Here is a 26,533-nt window from a genome sequence, read left to right as displayed (position 1 = left end):
CCACTTTCACAGTAGCCTAATAACTTGTTGAGCAGAGAATTAACACTGTCATGGCTTATATAACAAGACTTGAGAAGGCTTTCATAGCAACACACCAAGAATTTTCTAACTTTAATTTGTCAAATAGCAGTTTCAATTTTTGGCAACTTTTCATTTTGATGACGTTCTCCTTCAAATTATCATCATCCGACATTTTTGTTAAATCAAAAAGAAATGGATTTATAATCCAATGCTGGAAATAATTCAATTCAACAGCAGAAAAGTAACCATCGAAAGAATCAACCAGCATCTTTAAATAGGAAATAATTTCATTTTTTACATTTTGCACTAAAGAGTTATTTGTAATTTTATCAAGAGAAGGAAAATTAGCAAGGTTTACATTTTCAATTCTTCGAGACCACAGGGCAGTTTTAGCTTGAATTTTTTCACAAGCTGTAGCCTAACCACATTTATCTGTTGACCTTGAAGCGACAGGTTTAGCTCGTTCAGGAGATGCATGACATCAGCAATATAAGCCACGCTTTGAACGAATTCATCACTTTCAAGTGAGGCAGCCAGATTAGAATTTTGATGTTGTAAATACAACTTGGATGTTTCTCGAAGTTCAAAAAATCCTGACATCACTCGACCTCGAGATAGCCACCTTACTTCAGTGTGGTAACCTACAGCAGAATGTCGTGGTGATTTCGGCACAAAAAGATTGAAAAATTCTGTGACTCGTGTCACTGTGAAATCTGTTTGAAAAGCTGCTCTGTGGCCCAAGGATCTTCGTACCCCTTGATGTTCAATCTCGTACCCCCAAGGGGTACGAGTACCCCCGGTTGGGAAACCCAGCTCTAAAAGTATGCGAAACTACCAGCAAGAATAACCAATCAAGGCTTTGTCAGTCCGAGGATAAAGATTCAAAACAAACCAACCAACCAAATGCTTGTGAGGTGAGCATCGCGTATGGTGACGTCATACTATGTCAATACGATCGGCTGTATCGCGAAAGTTCTTTCACGAACGAACGGCTGTCGGTTATGTCGATCCGTGCCGAGATGACTTGAACGATTCTCGGCAAGATACTTAGCGCAGTACTTGAAGATGAGCAATTGAGATGGATTTTTTCTTTCCATGCAATGCAGGCTCAAGATCACTCGGCGCTGATTCGACTCTCGGGGTGTGCGCGAATTGCTCTCCATTCAGCGGCATCTAATGGATGGAATAATTCCCCGGCAACAACACTTAACTAATCGGAAACTTCACTCTGTCAATCTCGGTTACCGGCCCTGGGTCAAAAGCCTCTACAAGTATGTGAAACTACCAGAAATAACCTATCAAGGCTTTGTCAGTCCGAGGGCAAAGATTCAAAACCAACCTACTAGTCAAGCCTTCACCACTAGGCAAAGCCTGGCAAGATGCAAGCCAGTGCGGACCAGCCGAAAATTGACAAAAGTGTTTAGGCATCGAACAAACTTGTATAGTTTTGCAAATCTCCGATGTAAATAAATCAGCAGCTTCAGTTAACAGTCCAGGTCAAACTAAATTAACTGAGTTGGCAACACGCAAGGTAAGCCATTCTTATGGTGGCCTGTAGATTAAACAGCAACCACCTTGAAAGAAAACCACTCGCAAGCATTAAATTGATTGATTGATTGATTGATTGATTGATTGATTTTATTTCGTTGTAGGTAAATATAATACAATAAATACAGCAATAAAAAGGAATTTTCCAGCAACGGGAATCTGCGAAGAGACCATGGGTCTTCGAGTCAAGCAGATACCCCAGATTCAAAAGAAGTTCTAAAATTGCGATAAGAATAATTCAAAAACGAAAATTGGAACAAGGGTTAGAAGATGGTCACAGAGAAGTATATTTAGTAGTCTATCGGTAGCATAAAGGTAATACAAAATTAAACGTGCTAGTATTTGGCGATGAGTGAATTTTTGTGTTGTTTTTTAAAAGAATAAAATGACAGTTTACGCAAGCTCGTTGGTAAGGAGTTCCAGACTTTCACTCCGGCATATTTAATGCTGCGCTGGAGTCGGGATGAGGCGTAACGTGGGACAAAGTAACAATCGTTGGAAGAGTGTCTAGTAAGACGTGCATTATACATGAGTTTGGTTTTTTCAAAGTAGTGTGCGAAAGGCAGAGGCAATACATCCGTATCAAATTTAAACATGAATTTAGCAATTTCGTGTTCGTACAAATCTTTAAGCTTGAGTATGTTAAGTTTCTTATAGAAAGGTGTGACATGATCAGACCACCTGCCACCTGCTACTATTCTGACAGCCTTATTTTGTAAGGTGCTAAGCTTGTTCATTTGTGTCTTGCAGCATGAACCCCAAATCGTTATCCCATATACGATATGAGAATGTACCAGTGCGTAGTATAATTGTAATAATGTTTTGTTTGGAAGAATGTATTTGAGTTTCGACAATATCCCTACAGATATAGAAAGTTTCTTGTGGAGCATATTAATGTGAGGTTCAAAATTTAGACCATTGTCAAAAATAATGCCAAGGTATTTGGCAAACTTAACTTGTTCGATCTGAGCACAATTATAAAGTACATTGATATCTTCTGGGTAGCTGCATTTTTTAGGAGGGATCACAATGACATTTGATTTGGAAGGATTGATAACTAATTTATTGGCATTAATCCAGTTCTTGATGTTAAGTAATTCAGACGATATTTCTTTTTCTAAGTAGGTTGGATTCGGAGCATTAATTACCAGGCAGGTATCGTCTGCGAAAAGTCTTGGAACAGAAGACGTGCAGTTTGGTAAGTCGTTTACGTACAATAAAAACAGCAATGGACCCAGCGTTGAACCCTGAGGTACACCGTGTGTTATGCATCTCTGTTCAGATTCCTGTTCATTAATCGCGACATACTGCATTCTGTCTTTTAGGTAGGAGGAGAATAATTCGTTTGCTGTACCTCGGATTCCATAGTGGTTGAGTTTGTATAGTAGAATGGGATGGTATACCGTGTCAAAGGCTTTTTTAAGATCCAAGAGAACCAAACCTGTGTACAGGTTGCTTTTTACGTGTTCATAGGTGGCACTAATAATATCAATAGCGGCATATGAAGTAGAGGAGCCAGACCGAAATCCAAATTGCGTAGGAGCAAGGACAGAATGTTTGTCTAGAAAGGAAGAGACCCTTTTATATAAGAGCTTTTCCAAGATTTTTTCGAAAGACGATAAAAGGGAGATAGGTCTATAATTATTTACCTCAAGTTTGTCTCCAGATTTGAAGACGGGTACAACTTTGGCAAGTTTAAATGTATCTGGGAAAATACCGAACTGAAAGGAATAGTTAATAAGATTTGAGAAGGGCAGGGCAATAATCACGGAGGCGATCTGTATGAAATATGCTGAAATGTCATCGTAGCCAGTTGCTTTGTTGGGTTTTAGGGCTCGGATTTCTTTGAGTACCTCATCGCCAGTCGTTGGTTCAAGAAAAATAGAAGAAGGAACGTGGTTTGTAAGGTAGGATGTGAAGTTGTTATCTTTGGCAAGCGGAACGCTGTCAGAGATCTCTTTTCCAACGTTGCAGAAGAATTTATTGAATTGGTTCGCCATTTCGATGGGTTTGTTTGATGACACTCCATCAATATTAATGGAATTGATTGTTTGCTTTGATTTTTGTTTATTTGGCAGCAGTGAGTTAATGACTTCCCAAACTTTACGTGGAGAAGATTTGTTCAGTTCAATTTCCGAATGTATATAATTTTGCTTGGAAATGTATTTCAATTTGGTGAGCTTATTTGCGTATTTTTTGTACTCTAGCCTGTCTGTTTGATTCCCTTTCAGGTAGTGCGATTGGTACATTTTTTGCTTATTTTTAATTGAAGTAAACAACCCACTGGTAATCCACGGCTTCCTTTTTAACTTGCACATTTTCCTTGACATTTTTTTCAGTGGAGCGTATTTGTCAATTGCGTTTTTTAAAATCTGTAATAGTTCGCTATATTTATAATTCAGTTCCTGAGGTTGTAATGATTTAATACCCAATAGAAACGTGCCTAGTTGGGAGTTCAAGTCCTCAATGAAAGAACCCGAATCAAGGTTACGCTTGTCTCTGTAGAAACGAGGTTTGTGTTGATGCGGGTTGTCAACGTGGGAAATTATACAAAAGGTAGGGTAATGATCAGAGATGTCAGACTTAATTATTCCCGGTAATACGGAATGAGAGACATCGTTCGATAAAATGTGATCAATTAGTGTTGACGATTTATCAGTAACTCTTGTTGGCTGAGTAATTATAGGGCAAGTACCATTGCTGTTTAGCATATTTAGATAATTTGTGACCGGCGAAGGGAGAATGTCATTTAAAATATTGATATTGAAATCACCTAATATATAGTAGGTTTGATTCATTTTGTTTAAGTTACTTAGCACACTGTCCAGAGCATCAACAAAACGTTGGATATTGGTGTTTGGGTGACGGTATACTACGCCAATTTTCATGTTAGCGCTTGTTGTGGTGTTACTTATATTAACAAATAAGCTTTCACAGTCAACACAAGGCACTTCAAAAGGTTTCAGGGGTGTGATATTATATTTTTCTAATGCGTAAATCAAAACTCCACCTGCAGAAGTAATGGAGTTAACGTATTTATACTCGTACCCAGGTAGAGTAATATTTGACAGAGGAGTGACTTTAATACGAGTTTCAGTTATGCAAATAACATCAGGAAGTTTGTCGAAGTTAGCAAGAAAATCGTACAAAGAGTCAAAATTTTTTTGTAATGACCTGATATTTACATGAATAACAAATAATGATGCACTACGAATTGTCTCAAAAGTAGGAGAGTTGATGTTGTGGTATTCGCAGTTATTGAAGTTGCGAGTTAGTGACCGATTAAGAGAATCGCATAGGTAGAACGCATTTTCTGCGTCTGAATCAAGAGCAGCAGCCTGACTCGAGGACACATGGGTCTCTGAAATGTCATTATTGGTACAGTTAATTACGAGATATGTGGATCAGCACAGTTTGACGCGGTAATCAGCACGCAGGGTTTATTCAAGATATGTAGAGCACGCAAAAGAATAGCATCACGTGGCATCGCGGAAGGCCAAATGTGATGTAGCCAGACATCAATTCAGCACTAAAAAAACATTGAATCATCACTAATAATCCACGCAGATGCATGAGTGAAAGACATTAGACAAATAACAAGCAAACAAATGATAAGGTTTTGTAAAAAATTAAATGTTACTATTAACAAAAAGGCTACATCACACTTTGAGTAAACACAATTGAAACAAATTTGAAAACGTTTATTGCACAAATACTGTATCTATACATTGGTTTACATAAAACAGTTGGTCTAAATGGCTAAACCAAGGGTGTATAAACTTGCAGCACTGCCGGGCCAAATTGACATACCGGTAACAACTTGGTTTGCAGGCCACAATTGTGTTTGACATAAACTATGAAGTGAATGGCATGAAACAAGCGATTTTATTGCAAATAGGAATCAATATTTTACTGGCACATTTACTTTTACACGAGGATTGAAATTGATTCCATGAGAGATGTGCATCTGCAATACTTTTCCTCAATGGAGGCAAAGTGTGATAACACAGGCTACCATCAGCACTGGCACAACTACGCTATTTCCTTAAAAGTGCCCGTAATTACATTGAATAGAAATATCTATTGTTCACTTTATATTGACGAATGTGCGCGCAATAAATCACCACGCATCTACCTCACGTTCAGCTAGCCTAATTTCACACTGGTTGAACTTGTCAGGTTGCCGAACGAAAAATAATGTTTACCAAACGTTGCAAACTTGAGACATAAACGAAAATGATCAAGCAGTCACACATTATTAAAGATTCAGACCTTTCCGCGAGTTAGAAAGTTTAAGCTCCCTGACCACTTTTGACTCGCTGGCCACGGTTTGCACAACCCTGGGTTAAACCATTTAGGCCTATCGTGTTGTAGGCTACGAGACCAGAGGGAGAGAGCATCTTTCAAAATAAACGAATGTTTTTCCTTTGAGTAAACACAAAAGTTTCTAATTAGCAAGGTGACACTACTTGTAAATCTGAACAGATTTTCTGTTTCGGATTTGTTCGCATGATGGTTAGCTCTCAGCACTTGTTCAGGGACGGATCCCGTAAGTGGCTTTAGGGGGGATAATTTCAACAAAACACAATGATCGGTAGGTCTACGTGGTCTACGGTATTCCGACTTTGCAAATACTGTACACTGTAAATACAATTCCTTTTCTGTGTTTGAGGAAGACGACCGCCCCCCTGGATCCGCCACTCCAATTTTTCATAACTCTTGGAGTGGCAGTACGTAACATGTGTGACAACCCCTCGTTGTAGTAATTTACTTTTTGGATTAGAGATTGATCGCTAGTTTTCAAAATAGGCTCCTGTTGGAATGGAGCAGTAACCATAGTATGAGATTCAGTGGATGATTGTTACGCCAAACAATACGAGAAAGATATAATCAATAAAAACATCATAATTATCGGTCCACATTTCTCAATAGGAGACGCAAAACTACGGCGCCATCGTCCCCGAGCCCTGGCTACATCACATAAATATAAGTGCCTTTAACTCATTAGGCTAAGCGCAGTAAGTAGCAATAATAACATTAACGACTATGGTAATCTATTACGATCTATTAAATGTTTTAAATAATTTAAAATTATTTCAAACTTTTAAAAAATCTATAAGGAACATTTTCATAGCGCAAAACCAGGGATACCAAAACTAGTCAGTAAACTAAACTAGTATACAACTAGTGTAGGTATCTCTGTACAAAACCATACGCTTTTACGAATGCTCGCTTGATGGATGTAAATTACAATAATTATAAAGAATATAAAAAAATGATTTTCAATTCAAAAGAAGACTGGAAACCAGTTTTAGTTCTTCTAAGTCAAAATACAGTTAAACTTCATTTCAGGAGTAAAGTCGCGGCCTTTATTAGGCTACTTAAACATGCGCCTTAAAAACCATCTGGAAATAGCACAAGTAGCTTGTTCATTTACAAAATCTTGGTATAATGCTACAAATTAGACATCATTCGCTGTGTGTGATGTTTTATCTCGGGTTTTATGTAGGCCGACTACATTTTCTGAAATTCGGAACACCTATAGCGCTTCTTACACCTAATTGCGCAGGTTTTCTCCACAATGTGTTTCTGTTTGTCGTATCAGTGCGGGAGAGGGTCGCTAATCCTCACAGCCGCTGGTCGACGTTGCCTTACATGCGAGAGTGGGAGCTTCCGATGGTGAGGTGTTTAGCAAAGGCAAGTCGACCCTTGTGTTCTACCAGAAACAACTTAGGTTTGTGGTACGTAACGAAGTAAAGCAAAATCCCGAAAACGGATTTAGCTGCTTCGTGCCACATCAGTAGCCTATTCGTTGGCCGAAAACAATGGCTCAATTGTCTGCCTCCCGAGCATTTCTTTACAAGAATGCAGTGTTACCACCTCCAATTTGGCAAATTCTTTTCATTTCTTGCCATTTTGTGGACAGTTCTTTTAATCCACTTATTGGAATGTTCGCTGAACTTTTCGCTTAACCTTTGACCTCGAGTTGACGATTGTGTTGTCACAGTGCATTAGGAAACACATTCATTGACTGCATGATAGATTCATCCTGTATGCAATTGAAGATCTTAAGTTAGAAGAACTACTCAAGTCACAAGTTTGACTGAGTTAATAATGTAATTGTGTAATGAAATAAAACAAAGTAACTTCAGCGGGTTTAACACGAACCCGCTGAAGTTACTTTATTTTATTTCTTTATGGTTCAACAAAGCAAACTCTCTACCAAAGCTTTATAATTGTGTAGTATGAGTGTCATAATTGATTGATGGTTAGTGGAGAAATCTTTAACCATTGACACCTATGGTTCAAGAGAATCACCTCTTCACCAAAATTGTAAATCTGTAACCACCCAGCATAAAGTCTGGATAAAACAAAACATCATCTCCACCAAACAGACTAAAAAAATGTACAATAAAATAAACGTTAGCACTCACATTCTTACAACAGAGACAGAACATTTCTCGAGTAACTTTGCCATTCCTGCCTCTATCGAACTTCTCGAAAACTCTGTCAGTGTGTTCTTCGTACACATCTTCGTCTATCGTTGGGTCTGCGTCCCTTCCCAGCAACTTATACACAGCTTTGATGATCTCTAGCACTTCCTATGGAATGTTAATGATGGTGATATGACAGAGTACGTCATCACAGTGACTATTACTATGTCATCACAGCCACTATCACTATGTCATAACAAAGAGATCATATGAAGAGGTTGATAAAGTGAACTTGCCAATGATGAACAAAGACCAAGAAAAAGTTTTTTACTATAAAATTCTTTAAACCTTTTCTTGTTGATTTTTTGTGCTGTTTTTAACTTCCTTTAAGTCTACCCCGATATGTGGGTGAAGTACCGACTATGAGAGTGAAGGAACGAAAATATCGATTACGGTACCGCATTTAAGAGTCTGTACCAAGTTTAACCTTGAATTCTTACAAATTATCGCATTTGTATTGACTCGTTCAGTTTCACATATCACATATTCTCAAGATTATGCCTTTAGTCTCATTATGCCATATTTTGGAGATATTTGCTTTTAATAAGCTCACATTTTAAACATTAACTTTTAATCCACGTTATAAATGAATTTTTTTCTCGTCATCAAAGAGCTTAAAGAAACAATGTTCTCATTTTTCTCCTGATTCAATATGAGTTTACTTGCATCAATTAAACTCCCTTTCGATCAATTTCACTTCCGACGGAGGCTGTGTCAGTTTTTATTCGAAATAAATCAATTTGTGCCGTTAGCTCCGTTAGCTCAGTGGTTACGCGCCCGGCTCAAGATCACGCGGCGCTGGTTCGACTGAGGGTTGTGCGCTTGAGCAACGCATTTCAGAACTGCCCTCCATTCAGCGGCACTTGAGGCTTTGACAGTCCGAGAACAAAGATTCAAAACCAAATCAAAACATTGCCATTGTACTTACGTTTCTACTAATATATCCATCATGATTGATGTCGTACAATTGAAACGTCCAGTTGAGTTTGTCATCATCGGTACCCCGTAGGAGTAAAGATAAGCCAACTGCAAATTCCTGAATGAAAAAAAACAACTTATATTGTACACTAGGGATGTTAACAACAGAAAAAAATATTTTCTAACAAAACATTCATCGGTTATCTCCACTGTTTATTATGATGTAACAACGCAACGCAAAGTACTACTCAGAAAACAAGCAGTAGGAGATATTCTACGTCACAAGAGTTTTCTGTTTAACTTCTCTATGCATGCGATATTTGCCCAAATAAAAGCAACACCCCAGGGCTCGACTGTCAAACTTTTTTTTATAAGTAATAAAGTAAAAAAACTCTTACAAAGTAAAACAAAAACACCTCTCAACCTCTACACCATGATTATTCCATATGAGGAGAATAATAAAATATACAAGAATCTGTGAATTAGAAGCTTTTAGATTTTCTTACCGACGTTTCGTTAGTCAGCACGACTGACTTTATCAAGTGGGATGAAACAGGTAAACACAACCTGTTCAGCAACAAATAGCACAACACAAAAACACACTGACGAAATGAATGTAGGTGATGGTAGAATGCGATAAGATATCTGTGGCAGGACGGTGGTAGTGAGACCATGTAGGCTAGGTCTTTAGTATCAGCTTTCAACTAACCTCAAAATTGACATATCCGTTTTCTTCTTGATCGAAAGCGTTGAAGACAAAATGCGCATACATTTCTGAATCTATAAAAAAGTTAAACTGTTTCAGATTAAACATAAATGTAGCGATCTCATAAAATGAGCATAAAAGATGAGTTTGTACAAAGTAGCTGTGGCTTAGCTATGATCTGGATCTGGCTTATCTGTGATTTGCATAAATGACACATATTTAAACATTCGAAGTATTTAATTGGTTTATAATAAACTTCATTCCATAAATCACAGTCAAAACAAAAGTAATAGTAGGATATAAAAAGTATTTCTCATCAATTTATGCAACATATTAATTTTATATTTAAAACAATCCGTCTCACCTCCTCCGGGAAAAAATTGACTGTAAATTTCTTTCAGAGTATCCTCATTAATGACTCCATAAGGGCATTCCTGAGAAAGCAGTAACATCATAATATTCGAAAGTCAACATGTCGTTTGAATCACTATCCCACCACATTTCAAACCAGTTGAGATGATTTGTTCTCTCACATGGTTCTCAATAAATATAAAAGAAAAAAAGTAAATGCTGAAAGAATTCTTCAGAAATAGTTTCAGAGTAATAAAACAGAAAAAGAAATGGTACCATCTTTTAAGTTTATTTCCTCATCCATCAGTGACAACAAAATTACTAACCATAAATAAATAAATAGCGAGTGAGTATTTGCGGATTTTAAAGGAGACAGAGAAAAAAGACCAATAAAGGTCATCCAGCAGAGCAACATAAAACAGTAAACCACTTGCAGTTGAGTTATTGGCAAAGTCCACTGCGAAAGGCAGCGTGAAAGTTAGTAAAAATACTATAAAAGAAGATATTCAACATCCTTGCAGTAAAACGCTGACATTAGCGATTCAAAACAATAAAATATAAGCTAACCAAATGATGTGAAACAAAAACTTTGTTTTTATGTTTTGGTGGCTGAATTGTGCTGTTTGGGGACCTTTTTTCTCTTGGTAAGGTTTTTTCTATGTTGCTAAATTGTTCTCTCAATGTCACTGATTGATTGAATCTTTATTCTCGGACTGGGAAAGCTTCTTACAAACTTAATCCTGGCAGTTTCGCATACTTGTAGAGGCTTTGAACCACTGACGCAGGCAGGGTCACCGAGATTGACAGAGTGAAGTTTCTGATTGTTGAAGTCCTGTTGCGGGAAATTATTCCATTCATTAGATGCCGCTGAATGGAGAGCAGTCCCTAGAATGCGTTGCTCAAGCGCACACCCCCAGAGTCGAACCAGCGCGGCTTGATCTTGAAGCTTCTTCGTTCCAGAAGTCACGCGCTAACCAACTGAGCTATCTGGGCGCCGGACGATATTATTTGTAAAAAATTTCATATGACCGGACCGAGAATCGAACACAGGTCTGTCGAAAGCAATGGTAACAAAACACTGCACCAACAATTCCCAATATACAAAGCTACGGAGACAGCCCGGTACATATTTGGTATGAACGAAACAAATTGTCTGCTCTGAATGTATGTGACGTAGTTGGCCGTGAACGCAATTTTGATCTTTATTCATCAAATTGCAATCAGTCAATGCCATACAATGTTGGTTGCAATAATAAGAAAATCTTTTTGGTTCAATTAACATTCCAAAATCTTATCATCGTCCATGCAGACGGACTGACGTTTTTTGACAAATGAATTTAAAGTTTCATATTTTCAGATACTAAAAAAACATTTTTTCAAACACAAAATCATTAAATTTTCAATACAAAAATATTTTGAAATATTTTTTCGGCACAAAATTCTTTTAACAGATTACGTTTTGAGTTTTATATTCGTTGTAAAAACTTCGTTTAGAGAATATCTCTAAAAGACAGCAACACACCCTACGACATCCCATTACCATGGTCAAAGTTATGCAAATGTTCGTCTTGGCTTCAAAGCGATAACATGCTGTGGCAGGAATTTCTTAAGCTTTTCAAAAATTCACAGGAAGATATAAATAGCTTTGGTTTAAAATTACTGTAGAGGTGAAATTCAATATCTGGTTGTAAATTGTAGGATTGCAAAAGATATTCCGCTGAACAAGAACAGAGAATATCTATTGAAGGAAGTGCTTTGATAAAATCTTTTCTATGGTCGACGTCTGTTGCAAATGACGAAAAAGTGTAAAATAAGTAGATAAACACCGAAGATGAAAGAGCGAACATCAAACTGTTAACAAAAGTGAGCAAACGCTTCACAGGGAGGGAAAGCTAAATAGACGAAGCGACGCAAAGCGTAAATTTCCTCTGCTACTGCTCTCAGTTTCAATTACGAGAAAATGCTTCCACAGTGAACACTATGACATTAACAATGCCCATAGACACGTCATGTTTGTGACGCTGATGACGCAACGCAAAGATTTAGCGTTGACGTATCAATGACGTCATACGAGTATAAATATTTATGAATTCTTGGCGCATTCATGTTTGCTTAGTTTTGTGCTTTGGTGCAACGAAAATCAACATGGTGCCAAATCATTAAAAATGAATAAGTTTATTTGTGCGGCTAATTTGCATTCATTGCAATAATAATTCGAAATATTATAATTCTATTTACACAACGATCCAACCACACAACGTATTCACTGCACAAAAATTGATTTTTCATGAAATGTTTGTTGAAAGTTATGTCTGACGCAATGCAATCATTTCTCACCCATGCAAACTTGTACTCACATTTTTAAAGTTTCTATAAAGGGACTTCAACTCTTGTTTGTCGAACTTGGTCTTCGCCAGTATTCTCTCAATCCCATCAGGGACGTACCGCAGCGGACCTTGCTCGATTTCACCGCTCTCAGTATCTATAGATAAACATAGAGGATAAAAATAGGTTTTCTACAAGTCAGGGGTTTGGGATTATAATTAACTTCATTGTAATCATTACCTCCTGTTTTCAACATAATAAACATCGGCTGCATAGCCAATTAGTGAGTACTCTGGTACGACGTTCGAAAGGGTGCTGGTTCGACACCGCTCAAGATTATGCGGTGTGTCGTTGGCAAGACATTAAAAGCGTGCCTGCAGGTGGACATGAAGATTGGCTTCCTTGCCTTCTCGTCCACTTATCTAAATTTTCAACAATCGGGCGTAATCCTGAATACTATAAAAACGGAATTACTGCCCTGTTGACCTTCATGAAGAGTTTGAAATGCAGTGCGAAAACTCATCTGCAGTATATTGTCAGATAACATTATGTTAAGTCAAAGGTCTGTAAAGGTTTTTGGGCCATAATAACTTTATACTTTAACAATGACTTCACATAATAGCGGCAATGTATAATTTTACATAGCCTTCGCTGTACTGTATCCATCAGATATGCGTTGTTCTCAGCTCTTCACAAAGGATACAGTGTCAGCGCAGTCAAGTACATTATAACTCTGAATCTATTCCTTTGGTTGAGTGCCAAGCAAAAACAAGAGTCAGCATCCCCTTTAAAAAGTCTTTGGTATGACCCGACAGGGTATCGGCCCAGCAATTCAGAGGAGGACACACTCACTACAGGAATCACATCGAATCGTGAAGACACAAAAATGATCGTACTTTTTATTTCAGATAAAAACTGTGATTCTTATGTTGCGCATTAACAATCCCACTAACACCAATGATCGCTCCTTCAAGTCTCAGGTTAATAACTTGAATGATATTGAAACAGTGACGTATTGTAGCTTGCAAGCACGACGTTATTCATGTAAAATTCAACCAATCGGTTGTGCAATGTTAGCAACTAGTTTGAAAGAATTAAGATGATGTGGAAATAATTATAGTAAAGTCAATAAAACTCCAAACAAACGAAAATGGAAAACGCCATGCTAGGGTTGCACCCTTGTTTGGGATCATCATCATCAGATCATTCCAAGGACCCAAACAAGGGTGAAACCCGAGCATGGCGTTTTCCATTTTCGTTCAATCATTGTCTTAATAAATTTGAAAGCGATTCGGTTGCTTATTCTTCTAAGTAGAAGAACTAACATTGCCAATGAAATTGTATAATGCCACAGTCATCATAAATGCCACATAATGGACAATATTACAAGATTGAAAATGGTAAAAATAAAGTTATAAAGCAAAAGCCTCTCTCCAGGTAAAAAAGAAACTCTTCGATCATCATTGCACATGCAAAAATTAAGATGTCATAATACTGAGAAAGAAGTGTGAAGTGTGATAAAGAAGTGATACTGATAAAGAAGCCTCTCTCTGTCGTAGACTACATAAGTGTGACTCTCGGCACTATATAAAGCAGACACTTTCAGAGCAACTCTTCAGAGAAAACCATTTTGTGAGAGGCACGAAAGCTTCAGACCAGCAAAATTCTAATAGAGACCAGACAATGCAAAAGTTCAATTTCAAAGAAACGACGATTTTTGCTTGGGGTCTGAGGACTTCCCCACCACAAAAAAAGTTGACAAATTTTACTTCATTGTGGTTCCTGTTTGCGTTGGATTTGTATCCGACGCACAATGAAGTTAAATGTAAGATAATGTTTTAATGACCACTGAAAGAGTACAGTAATTTTTTTTTTAAAGTTTTGAACAACTTTTGTAATAACCGCTGGAGAAGGTCCATTTAATGTGGTTGAATGAGCAATGTTTTTACTTCAAAACGCAGCATTATTTTATAAACTTGATTGGCATATGACTAAATTCCTACTCCTTAAAACCGCTGCTGATTTAAAACACGAGTGTGAGGTGTTCTGTGATGCTATCTTGGTTTAAGGCAATGTGATGGGGCGAGCGACAAAATTCACATCCATTATGTGACCAAGTGCCCCCTTGCATCTGCGATTGCTTATGGCCCACGTTTTGTATGTGAGATACGTTGAAAGTAAACATGGCTAGAGTCGTTAAAACTGAACCACGCAAGTTCCACAAACAACGTTGAAACGATGTTAAAAACGGAAAGAATTACGGATTGGGGAAGATTGTGACCTGATGCGTGTGAGGGAAATTCTTCTGCTTTGCATTCCGACGTTGCTGAGTTTCTATTCGGATGTAATCACAAAGCAGTAATAACAAACTATCTTTGATTTCCAAACAATTTTTAAACGAAAAACCTTCTTTCATTGTTCATACATTTCATGAAACTTATTTAGATAGCCAGTAAATCAGTTCTTTTTACATTATATCAATTATCTTCTAATGTTAAATCAATATAAAAAGAAGAATTTGCTGGCTGCGTAATGGTTACGAGTCATTTTAATTCTAATTTAAAGAATGTAGCAGGCTATAGTGTAGAAGCTACATTAGTAGTTCAGGAAACGTTTTTACAGATAAAAATAAGGTTGGTTTTATCTTTAGAGTTGAAACATACTATTGAAATATATTCTCATTTTATACAGTTCGACAGAACACACCAACAAAAAGTAAGTTTTATAACTGACTTGCTTTGTTATTTACCAACCTTTTGCCCAGCATTTCAAGCATGGGAGGTATCTATGAATGCGGTTTAGTAACACCATGACTATACAACATAAGGTTATAGCTATGCCAATCTTTTCTGTTTCCCATACACCATTATGAGCAGGCATTCTGCTGGTAAACTGCTTGACCTATAATACGCTGTGCAGCCAGACTACGCGCCGCTTCACACCTTTGCTCTGCACTTATCTTATCAGAGAAAAAATCTCTTTAATATTGCATGTGTCTGTCTGGCAACTGAATCTAGAAAATAGACGGAAAAGTCTCTTTCTGAAAATAGAGCAGAAATCTAAAGAAAAAATCGAATCATTAAAATCCCCAACTGCCTTGATTCTCCTCTAGAATCTAGTCTGGACGTAAACACCATAAAAACAACAACAGAACACCAGAAACTAGGCTATGCGATCATTTAGATTTAAAAGTTGCAACATTATGAGAAATTTATCACCAAACTGTCTAGTCTATTGAAAATATAACGCCAAATGTTTTGAAAGATTAATATTTTATCAAATTCAAGAAATTATTTCATTCTTCAACGTGCTTATTCAAATGCGGCTCTTTTCGTCTGTTATGGAAACTAAATTTTCCAATAGACTTGTAGTAAAAAGATAGTAAACCATTAGCACTCTGCGTTCACAGTTGAGCTATTTCTCACTTGTTCACTCAAATGCAGTTTTTGAAACTTCCTCAGCAACTGTTGCTATGCGACGTCAAGTATTGTAATTTGATTAGTCTTCTACATCATCACGAAACAAAAATCGACGTAAAATGCAGCAAAGGTTAGAAAGTACAGTACAGTAGTTCGGTTAGAGATCTTGCCAAGGCAGAATCTAACTTAGAAGGTTAGGAAAAGGGTTCCAGTAGAACAAGTTTTTATTTCTGACCAGGAAAACACTAAAATGTGCGTGCAAATTAAATTTATAGTATGGGCTCTGGCAATTTGCAATGGAAAACAGCCACAAAAAGATATAAAGTAATCCCGCTATGCAGGGTAAATAGCCATAAGGACAAAATACATACAGAAAATATCTTTCATGTGCTGTCCCAGATAACAAAATCCGTAATTTTTACATTGAATTAACCTCTGCAGACGTTGAATCAGCGTAAAAATGACTGGTTTTGCTGTCTGGGGTAGACCAACTATCAGGGTGAATGTTTATCGTGAGAGGGGGTATTTTTCTAGTGAATATTTTCCGCATGGATATTTCTCGTATAGATTTTTTCCGTATGGAGTTTTACTTAAATTCACTATGCAGGCTACAGTCGTTATTCCCAACACAGAAAAGTAAAAACATTCAATAAAGGTTATTGTGTTTTAGAGACTGTTGCTCTAATTGCTTCTCCTATACATCTGCTATATATGGCCTGCCCTACGAAACAGCTTACACTTCTGAAAGGAAGAATCGCATTTATACTAAACGTGACTTTTAATTATAATGTATTTTAACGTTAAAATGCTTTTATATTTAACTATAGTCTTTAAATTTTTAAAAATTTTAATCTTTACTTTACACTATCTGGTAAATGCCATATCTATACAATGACGAAAAATGGAATGCGAAAAAATCCACAACTAGTAGAATTCTGGAAAAGGTTGAGCGAAAGTTGTGTTCATTTCTGAGAGCAATGAACACCAGAACCACGTGACAAAGTTTATCTATTATTCAGGCGCTCCAAAGTAAATAGAGCATTCAGGCATAATTGAGAACATCATCCAATTTCACCTTGAACATGCTTTGTCATAAAATGTACTGGAGACTGCAGTACATTTATTAGGCTACAAATTTCCAAGGTGGACACTTTTTCCTGTAGTATATTGTAGTTTTCTTTTCAGAAAAGTAAATTTTAAAAATTGATTGAAGCTTTTCGGTGGCATTTACTTAATGTATAACATGATATACGTTTTTCTGGTGCAAACTAAGATGAACTACCACAAGATGTATAAAGTGACAATCTGCTTTATTCAGACGTTTGGAATGAAAGCAGTACTATCACCTTATACATCTTGTGATAGTTTAACTTAGTTTGCACCAGACGAACGTATATTATGTTATTTAAGTAAGTTTTAGTTATTTTCTCGTAAGCAGAGCTTAACTAACTTCCAGCAGCTAACACAAAGTGACAACACTTGAAGTTTTTAACACCGAAAACATAAAATGATTTTCCTTTGGAGATTGTCAGTGGAAAAAATTCAAAAAACTTTAAACCTTCACAAAAAACATGATGCGTCATGTCCTCTGTATGAATGCCGTCAAACTGATGTTTATTTACTTGGCATTTACATTAAATGCTGTTTTCACCTCGACAATTTTATTGGCTGAAGTGAGCGGACCAATACGGTAGTAGCCTGAAGGGGTTATGAGCTCTACTATCTTAACACTGCCTTCAAGTGATTATTATCATGCTTTTTTTATTTCCGACTATCAAACCAAAAAAAAATCATTTGTTATAACATAGCGGGGTCTGGGAAAAGGTAGAAGCGACAAAACGCAAACGTAAAAAGAAGCTCGAGAGAGAAATAATTTACTAAATACATATAGTTTGCCAGGTTTATGTACGATGTAACTATCGAAGTATCAATTACAAGTTACATGACTTCTGAAAATTGTTTGTCAATGTAAAGTTACAGTTTGTTTGTTTATTTGCCATGTAAGGTGAAGGTCCCATACTTAGATATTGAGCTTTGGAGAATGAGAAGGTAAGGTTCTCATCACACTAGGCCTTCAGTACTAACGAGAAGGAAGGTGGTTAGTTTCTTTCTCTCGGCAGCCTTTCCCGCAGCAATAATGCTCACCCAATTAATTACACCCTGGGTAGAGGTGAGCGATGTTTGTCAACAACCAGCTGAAGCCGGGAGTCGAACCAGGTTCGCCTTATTGGAAAGCGTAAACGTCGCTATTTTAGCAACTACGTGGAAGGCCAGCGCCTTATCAGCTGCGCCAGTCCCAATCCCACCGCTGTAGGTGTGAATAGACCACGGACTGCCGATGGAGCGATCAGGATGCGACACACAAGCGCCTCTAGTGACATTAGCTAAATAAACAAAGCCATTGCTAGTTGGCGTGGTTGTGCAATGGAAACATTTTTTTTAAATACACAGTCCAAACATTCCATCAAATCGGATTATTTTTCCTTCTATTTTAAAAAGTTGTTTCTCGTATTATTAAAAGTTACAAGTACAAACAATATTACAGGACTGAACTTGTTGGATCTAACGAAGTGAAACTATTGCGTGGATCTACAGCCATTAAAAACGAACCCTTTGCAAAACTTGCCAAGAACACGGGAGCCTCAATTTTTAAAAATAACATTGAGTAAAAAGTTTTCGCAATTAGTCTTTAATACATAAAGTCAAGTCAAGAAAACATCTTCAAAGCACAGTAAGTGGCTGCGAGTTTCAAAGTTAGTTTAATCTGCGACGCAAAATTACACAAGAGACCACTTTTAACCAAAACACTTATCAGCACATCATTGAAAGATGAATAACTTCATTATAGTCAATAACGACAATGACGTAGCAATTTTCAGTATGACGGAGACAGTTGGAGGTCAAAGGTCACCATAGCGATACCGAAAAAATAAGCTTGAAGAACAAAGAAGAGTTGAACCAATGAACCATAAAAAAGCTATAAAATATCATCAGATGATATTTGAACAGCCACTGACAAGGGCGCTGTAATAAGTTTGAACAACAGACTCTTGATTCACCTTTGAGGTCGAGGTTAGCCTTGGTAGTGGGTGGAGAATTAGATTTGGCTTTGTTGGGTGACTGGTTTTTGTTAACCCGCCGACGCACTAAGTCGAAGATGCCTATAGTCATCATCTTCAACAATTGCACAATCTACAGTATCTCTTGAGAAGAGTTGCTTAATGACACACGACTCACTGTAAATGTTAAGCAGTTTCCAGGCAATAAAATCCGTTGTTTTTACATTAATTCAATCTGCAGACATTGAATTAATGCAGAAACGACGGATTTTATGGTCTGGGCTGTCAAACAGCCAAAAATAATAATCGAATGTATAGGTAGTGGGAGTGGCGAGGAAAAATAACCTTAGGACGTCGAGATAACAGAAAAAACTTCCTCTTCTTCATTTAAAACTTCCATGAACTTACCTAGCTATGAAATCTGCCCCTTCTACATTGAATCAACGTTTGTAGACGTTGAATTCACGTACCGTAAAAGGACGGATTTAGTTAACACCCGGTTGAAAGGCGTCGATTGGTGAAAGACAGGAGCCAAGAAAGAGTCTATGACTAAAAGACCCATTGAAACAGGTATTGCAGTTTCTTGAATTAACGAAATGTTGCTAATGCCGTTTCGTTTTCGTGCATAAAAATGCTTTATAAAACTATAATGCTATCAAACTACAATGCAATAAAATGCTTTATTAAACTATAGCTGTTTGCTCTCTGCGACTGCATCGCTGAAGAATAAGTTACATACCACGTTGTCAAATGGACATCAATACTGTTTACAAATGCACAAAAGTGACATCAATGGACATTATATGTTTGATTCCTCAGTAATGGCCTGCATCCACTGTTAAGAATTGTGCCTGCTAATGAAGTACTGTAGAGATTAAGATTAGTGAATGATATACAGTAGTTATTGCTGGCTCATAACCACTTGAAGTTTAAATCCATCTTTCCTTGCCAGAGCTGTTGAAGGGAAATGTTTTCTCGAAACCAAAGAAAGCAAAAGAGTTTCGAGTTCAAACTATTCTGTCAAAAATTCAAAATAAATTTTTATTTTAAACAAACTTTTTTCATTTTCTATTTACAGTAAATAAATGCAATAGCATTAAGTAATCATCTTTGTGTGCCAAGGGTGCTCGAAAAATATATTTTAAATTTTTTCTCTATTTTGACGCAAAAATCCTTTGATCTTGTCTTGGATTAAGCTTCTCAGCACAGAGCTTTGCTTTGTCCACATAATATTCTCTCCAAACTATCACATCTCCAAACTTATCACCAAATCCTTTCCATCAGCAATTAATCTTGCAAGCGCCACTATTTGTTGCACAACAATGAAAACCACCCACCCACCAGTACACCTATGATCAAACTAAAACAAACCACAGCAGTTTAAACACAGACATTATTTTTTAGAAAAAAAAGTAACTCACCTAGAAGGGCGAAGATCATTTACTTTAATTCAACGTATTATGAAGCAAATACAATGCAAAGTATATCTCAAAGTCGTTCTTCTTGATGATTGTGCTGTTAATCAACTGTCAGTGGATGTTAAGATGGGTTTCAATCCGAATCGCATAATGGATTTCCATCATTAATTATTGATGCGGCTTTTTTCTGCATCCTTACAAGCAACCAGCGCATTCATAAAAGAGAAAGGTTGATTTGTTAAACAGGGAAGAAAAATCAATGCTAATAAATATACGGCCAAAAAATCGGCTTACATATATTTATATTACAGGGCCAATGCTACAAAGAACGTACAGTTCAAACGAAGAATAGTGCACTTCCTCATACAATGGATATAAATTGAAAAGCATTAGATACAAAAAACCATTGGAAGAAGCGAAATAAGTGCCAATCGGTGCTTTAAGTCATAAATTATTACAATATTCTCTACATTCAAACATCACAATAATCGTTTATTAGGCTCATTGAAGAGAAACGTTTTTAAAGAAAAGTTAAAAGTCCAAAATCTGTGAATTCAATAGGTGACAACTATTTTATTTTTCCAGTTTTTCAAATTAAATACTTGTCGTATTGACGTATGTATCAACAAAACAAACCTTCCAAGCAATAGAAAAGTTAAAATTAACAACTTTGAATGTTTCAAAGAAATTGTATCACTGAAAGTTCTCAAAGTTAACAAGAACTCACGAGATAAGAAATAATTGTTCCACACAATTCCTCTTGTGTCTCGAAAACCACAAACATCTCGCTAATGGAAGCCATCAAACAAGCTTCAGACATTCACCACATACACACAGGAGCGAGTTTAAGAGACCCGGGGCAACGGCACCCTCTGCCCCACCCCCCTAAATCCGGGCCCACATCCACATACAGGTAAACAAAAAAAAATGAACAAAACAAAAAATAAAGTAAAAACTGTTTGTTTTTTTAGATTTGTATTATTATTATTATTAACATATTCTTCTATAAAGAAACGATAACAGAAAGACACAGAATGAGCTTTCTCGCGTGAGGAAAATACGATGCATCGAAAAATCACATTACCATCCAGCTGATAACAACTGCTTTAATTTAATGCTGTTTATGCGTGGCTACTGGCTAATATGTATGCAACCGCAGTGAATTTCTGACTGGCATATCACGGAAATCTATTGAGATTGGCGATTGGAAATAGTGAAAGGTTTGGATTTTATTTCTGCAGATTCGTGTGCATTAGGCTGACCTTTAATGGACAAATAAAATAATTAAGTTTTTTTTTACAGCCCTGTGCTGTCTCAGTGCAGAAGGCCATTGCCCTTAAGAGAAGCCGTAGGCATTTCTCTCTAGAGCAGCGCACAATTCATAATCATGAGAGAAATCAAGGGCTGTAGTCGAAGAGGCGCGACTCCGCCATCGACGGCGTGCCTTTTAAATGTCTTGCTAAAGACACAGTTATATGCTCGAACCGGTGGCCTTACAAACGTCGAACAACGAATTTTCATCTAGATTTATGTTAGGTCGCGTCGTTAAATCAACAAAATGTATTGAGAGTCATTCACTTGCTTTAGATAAACAAGAATCTGTGACGGCACAATAGAACTGCTTCCATGTATACTTTTCCATTATTGTCGGACAATAACCTAAGTTTACAGTCACACACGAACCAAAATAAAACTTTTTTAAACATATGGGGTGAATCATAGAGTTTTTTGTCAGCGCGAAAACAAAATTCTTATCCTTGTTAGAGTTATACCAAACAAATATACAATTCTTACATAAAAACATCATTTTTTAAAATAGCCAGACAAGTTTGTTGATTTGGAACCATAACGCAATTACTTTCATTTTGCTGGAGCAACTCCACGCACATGGCAAACTCTTTTTCCATGCAGTGGTAAAAAGATACATCGGACCTTACAGCGCAGCAAATGAAACTCAAATAAATAAAAAACCAAGTTTGCATCTTCCGTTATCAGAAGCATTACTTGAAAGGAATGAACAGAAGATACAAAAGAAATCTGTACGATAGTTGTACTTTTCTCAAAAGTTGTTTTTGAAATCAATCAACGCACAGAAGGTCTAACTAGCAGGAAGCCTGCTATGGAAGATAAGCAAGCCAACCCAACCGATGTTTTTCAATTATGTTTCGGCGCAGTTGAATGGTTCGGTGAATGAAAGCTACAATGCGCGATTTCTGAGGTTTACAAGCACTTGAAACACACATCAAATATACTGACAAGCTTTTACATTCCTTGAAAGGTGAAATTGTTTGTTGAAGGAAAAGCGTTCCGTGTGGCATTCCAACGTACTATGTAGGGGAAGGCGGGGCAAGTTGTGCAACGGGGCAGGTTATGCAAGTCCCCGTTTGAAAGGAAATGAAGAGCGTGATTAATCTTTAACGCCACTATTATATATATGTGTGTTATTGAAAAATCACTACGCTGCATTACTTATATAGTAATAAGGCGTTCCTCTCTAGTGTACGATTTACTGCACTGAGGAAATTTTAACCCATTTGTGCCGAAAGTGAAAGTAATTAAAAATTTTTTTGAAAATTTAAGTATTGCATAATAATGACCTAAAAAACATTTCACAATTAAGTTTTTTTTAATTATGTTAGTACTGGTCGAGAAAAAGACCGTCCTACATATAGGACGCTAGGCAAATCCGCTATCAAATTTCGCAAGTTTCCTGTGCGTAATGCGTAGGCCTAATCGTTATCGCTCAAAGTGATAAATGGGAAATCTTTTGTCATCGAGCATTTTATTGAAACGAAAGTTCACAAAATAAGAAGATGAAAATTAGCAAAGCAACGCATCACTGAAATAAGTCATTTAGCGGATCGAAATCGCTTTGAGGCCGAATTCGCCTACGTCAAGATGCCTTCCATGTAAAAATGCCAAGAGAAAACTAAAAAATTATCAAAATTTTTTAGTAAATTACGATAATTATGTTATTGTTCTAAAAACAAACACAACTACTTTGTTATACAGCGTAAAAATCATAGGGAATCGCTGTTTGATACCACTTGATGCGTGGGAATTGATTGTCGCTTTTGCTTCATTTTGCTAACACGTGTGCCTGGCGACCTATATATAGGACACCAATCTTTTGAACCAATTTTCTCGACAATTTTGCTGCCAATTAAATGTAAATATTTGCTGTAAAATATGTTGATACATAACGAATAAAGACAATGACAAATATTTTTGGAAGCTTATTTGCATATGAGGATTTATTGATATAATTCGACATGCATCTTCAAAATTTCAGACTTAGCAAAATCGGGAAAATTGAAAATGATGTCAAGTCTCAACAAAACAAGCAATTTTTGAAAAAAGTTGTGATATATGCTGCAAAAACACTCATAAACGTATTTTGACTTCATCTAAATCTAAAAACTGAACGTGCAAAGAAAAATTTAAATTTGAGTAGGTGTCCTACATATAGGATGCTAGGCATAAATGGGTTAAGGTCGAAACAGTGACGTCCTGTCTGCAGTTATGTCTCTATGCTATGCCTTGTGCTATGCCTTATTTTTAGTCGTATTTTATATGTACAATACTTCCGGCACAAACGAACAACGCTATGTATCAGTCTCAAGTAACTACTTCAAAACAAAAAATTGAGATAACGCAAAAATAATCAGCTAAAACAGTTTGGTTAACGAAAAGTATTTTACAACGTAAAATTAAACTATTGTATGAATGGTCAACGTTTTGCAATTCTTACCTTTGATGCTTGAAATCATCCCGTACCGTCCTAACACTCTGAAGAGCAACAGTAAGCCTAAGAATGTCAATAGCATCTCGAAACCTTGTAGGTCCCCAGTAAACTTCATTGTCAAGTAATAATATACTTTCTTGAAATAGACTAATTTAGTTCCAGAAGCTTCAACAGGTTTAGCTTTAGGCTTTGCTGGCGAACACTAAACGGGCGATGCAAGACACAGGAGATTATCCCCACAAGTTTAAAACTGATAAAGCAGAAAAAAATCCTTGGACGACTTCTTAGGTTTTTTTTTTCTAACAATCTTTTGCTGCAACAGACTGCACATGAGCTACAACCCAGACTGCAAAATCCGTCATTTTTACATTGATTTAACGTTTGCAGATGTCAAATCAATGTAAAAATGACGGATTTTGCAATCTGGGAAACACATATGAAAAATTATTATTATAAAGGCAAAATGCGTTTTTGCACCAAATAGAAGCGTCCCCGATGGAAAACTGGAAATGCCTGAGTCCCAGTTATGATGACAAGAGGTTTTATTTCACTCATTTACTGTATGTAGACATTGAATCAATGTAAAAGAGATTACGAAAGCACTTGAACTTTTGCCCTATCCCATTAAAACACATCAATTATTTTGACGTCTAATAACAAAGTCAGCAAAGTAGCCATTTGCATCGTTGCAATGTCGAGGGACGTTGAAATGATATAAAAATCTATTTTTTCTGGCTGGGAAAGTGCAAGTGCCAACGTGGTTAATGACAAACTGTTGCTTTACTTTTCAGTCGTAACTGACGTGCAAACGCAATGACGCGGTTCGCAAAACGTCTGCGGCGTAAGGTCACGCACAGAGCGTGACGGAACGTAACAAACAAGACACTCCTCTCAGAGGTATGCAATTACCCAAACTTGGACAATACAAGCTAAAAATCTTTCTTTATTTGTTGATTCAACGTGTGACGATGTTGAATCAATGTAAAGAGAACACGTTTTTCTGATATGTTTCCAATTGCCACAGTTGAAAGTTCTACCTTCCATTCTTGATCTTACAAAATGAAGAACAACCAGGCAACTGCTACGCAAGGGACGCTTCTTATAATCTAAAGGAATGAGTTTTGTGTAATACCTAGACCCTGAGTTCGTATCCCTGCACAAACCCTGTTTTTACTATAAGAATTACCTATAGAAGTGTCATGGCAACTTTCATTGTACTTCTTCAATGATGACGTGGCTTAAATTAAGTGACGTAACTAGCTCTCTCAAATTATTTGATTTTAGATAATCAAAAACGTCATAATCAAGAAACGTCATTTTTTAAATCTACAAAGTTGCTTAGATTGCACTGGTTCGTAGCATATCAACTAAAATCGTGAATAACTAGTTTCATGCTGTTCTTTCGACTTTCATCCAATTTCATAATTTACCAAAATCTAAACTGTTTGCTCTCTTCTGAAAGGTTTGTGCAAGCAGATTCTACGGTTACCAACGAAGATAACCACTTTGTAACTTGATAGGTTATGGACATGTTGACTATAGATATTGAATAGCTTTAAAACACAAACGTTCCATTAAAGTTAAACTATTCTTGAACAAATCTTTTATTCAAAATGTTTCACATAACGCTACATTTGACGCAGATGCAACCAAGCGTGACGAAGCAAGTAACGTAAAGTGGAAAGTTTTTTGGGTCAACGCAATTGAACCTCAAAAGGCCATTTCGAATCGGCTACCTCTATCAATCAATATTTCTATCAAACAAAGAACTAATAGTAGTAGAAAGAACGCATTCCATTATCAAATAAAAATAGATGCTCTAGTCCACGGGTCGGCAATCTTTAGCATTGAAAGAGCCAATTGGTCTCGTCTTCATTAAACTAAAACCTGCTCGGAGCCGCACCAACTAACTGACTGCTTACAGCAAAAACCTAACGCTTACAGGAAAGCCTTTTGTTCGAGTTATTCGGCCGCACCCTGTAGAACTGATTTGTAGTTAGCATATCATTCCAACAGCTGTCAACTTTTAACATGACTGGGAAACACAACTAATCGGTTCATGGTCAGATATAAACATACGCATATTCTTTTAATGATTTATTTCACGCAGTTAATGTGATTTCTGCTCCTGAACTTCATTGCAGAGCGCGTCCGCGTGAGTCAGAGCGCAGAGATGAAAGAGCCGCAGGTTTCCGACCGCTGCTCTAGTCTAAATCTTTCCTTCAAGACGTTGTGCCAGTAATCTTTTAAAAAGTAAACGCTTTTTTACGGTTTGGTTATATTTTAGCAGGCATTTCCATCATCTATGTTAACTTATCAATCGCAATAAATTATTGATCATTTTTCAAATATATTTTCAATATCTTCTTAAAGCAGTCACTCTTACTTCCTCACATTATACTAATTTAACTCATTAAGTGGCCACTGACGCGGTGCAGCTTGTCGGTCATAATGGAAGGTATTGTCAACCAAGAGGAGCAAGATCGCTGTGCGCACGTATTGTGACGTTAGTAGGCTACCGATGTTTTT

The 26,533-nt window shown here is 36.9% G+C and overlaps 2 protein-coding genes across 2 annotated transcripts; both read right to left on the bottom strand.

The window, feature by feature from the left end:
- Window positions 1-375: 375 nt before the first annotated feature.
- LOC145781752 (uncharacterized) lies at window positions 376-4,280 on the bottom strand. The gene is made up of 2 exons (XM_082593422.1): window positions 2,486-4,280; window positions 376-662 (listed from the first exon to the last, which is right to left on the bottom strand). The coding sequence occupies exons 1-2, from the start codon at window positions 4,278-4,280 to the stop codon at window positions 376-378; spliced, it is 2,082 nt and encodes a 693-aa protein (XP_082449548.1).
- A 124-nt stretch (window positions 4,281-4,404) lies between these two features.
- LOC145781751 (calsenilin-like) lies at window positions 4,405-15,243 on the bottom strand. The gene is made up of 7 exons (XM_082593421.1): window positions 15,117-15,243; window positions 12,396-12,520; window positions 10,052-10,121; window positions 9,691-9,761; window positions 8,992-9,099; window positions 8,004-8,171; window positions 4,405-7,618 (listed from the first exon to the last, which is right to left on the bottom strand). The coding sequence occupies exons 1-7, from the start codon at window positions 15,241-15,243 to the stop codon at window positions 7,571-7,573; spliced, it is 717 nt and encodes a 238-aa protein (XP_082449547.1). The 3' UTR covers window positions 4,405-7,570.
- Window positions 15,244-26,533: the final 11,290 nt, after the last annotated feature.

The sequence above is a fragment of the Aplidium turbinatum genome, chromosome 13 (genome assembly GCF_918807975.1).
Source record: "Aplidium turbinatum chromosome 13, kaAplTurb1.1, whole genome shotgun sequence".
NCBI classification, from domain to species: Eukaryota; Metazoa; Chordata; class Ascidiacea; order Aplousobranchia; family Polyclinidae; genus Aplidium; species Aplidium turbinatum.
The sequence above is the reverse complement of the archived record's forward strand: the minus strand, read 5'-3'. Positions and strand labels throughout refer to the sequence as shown.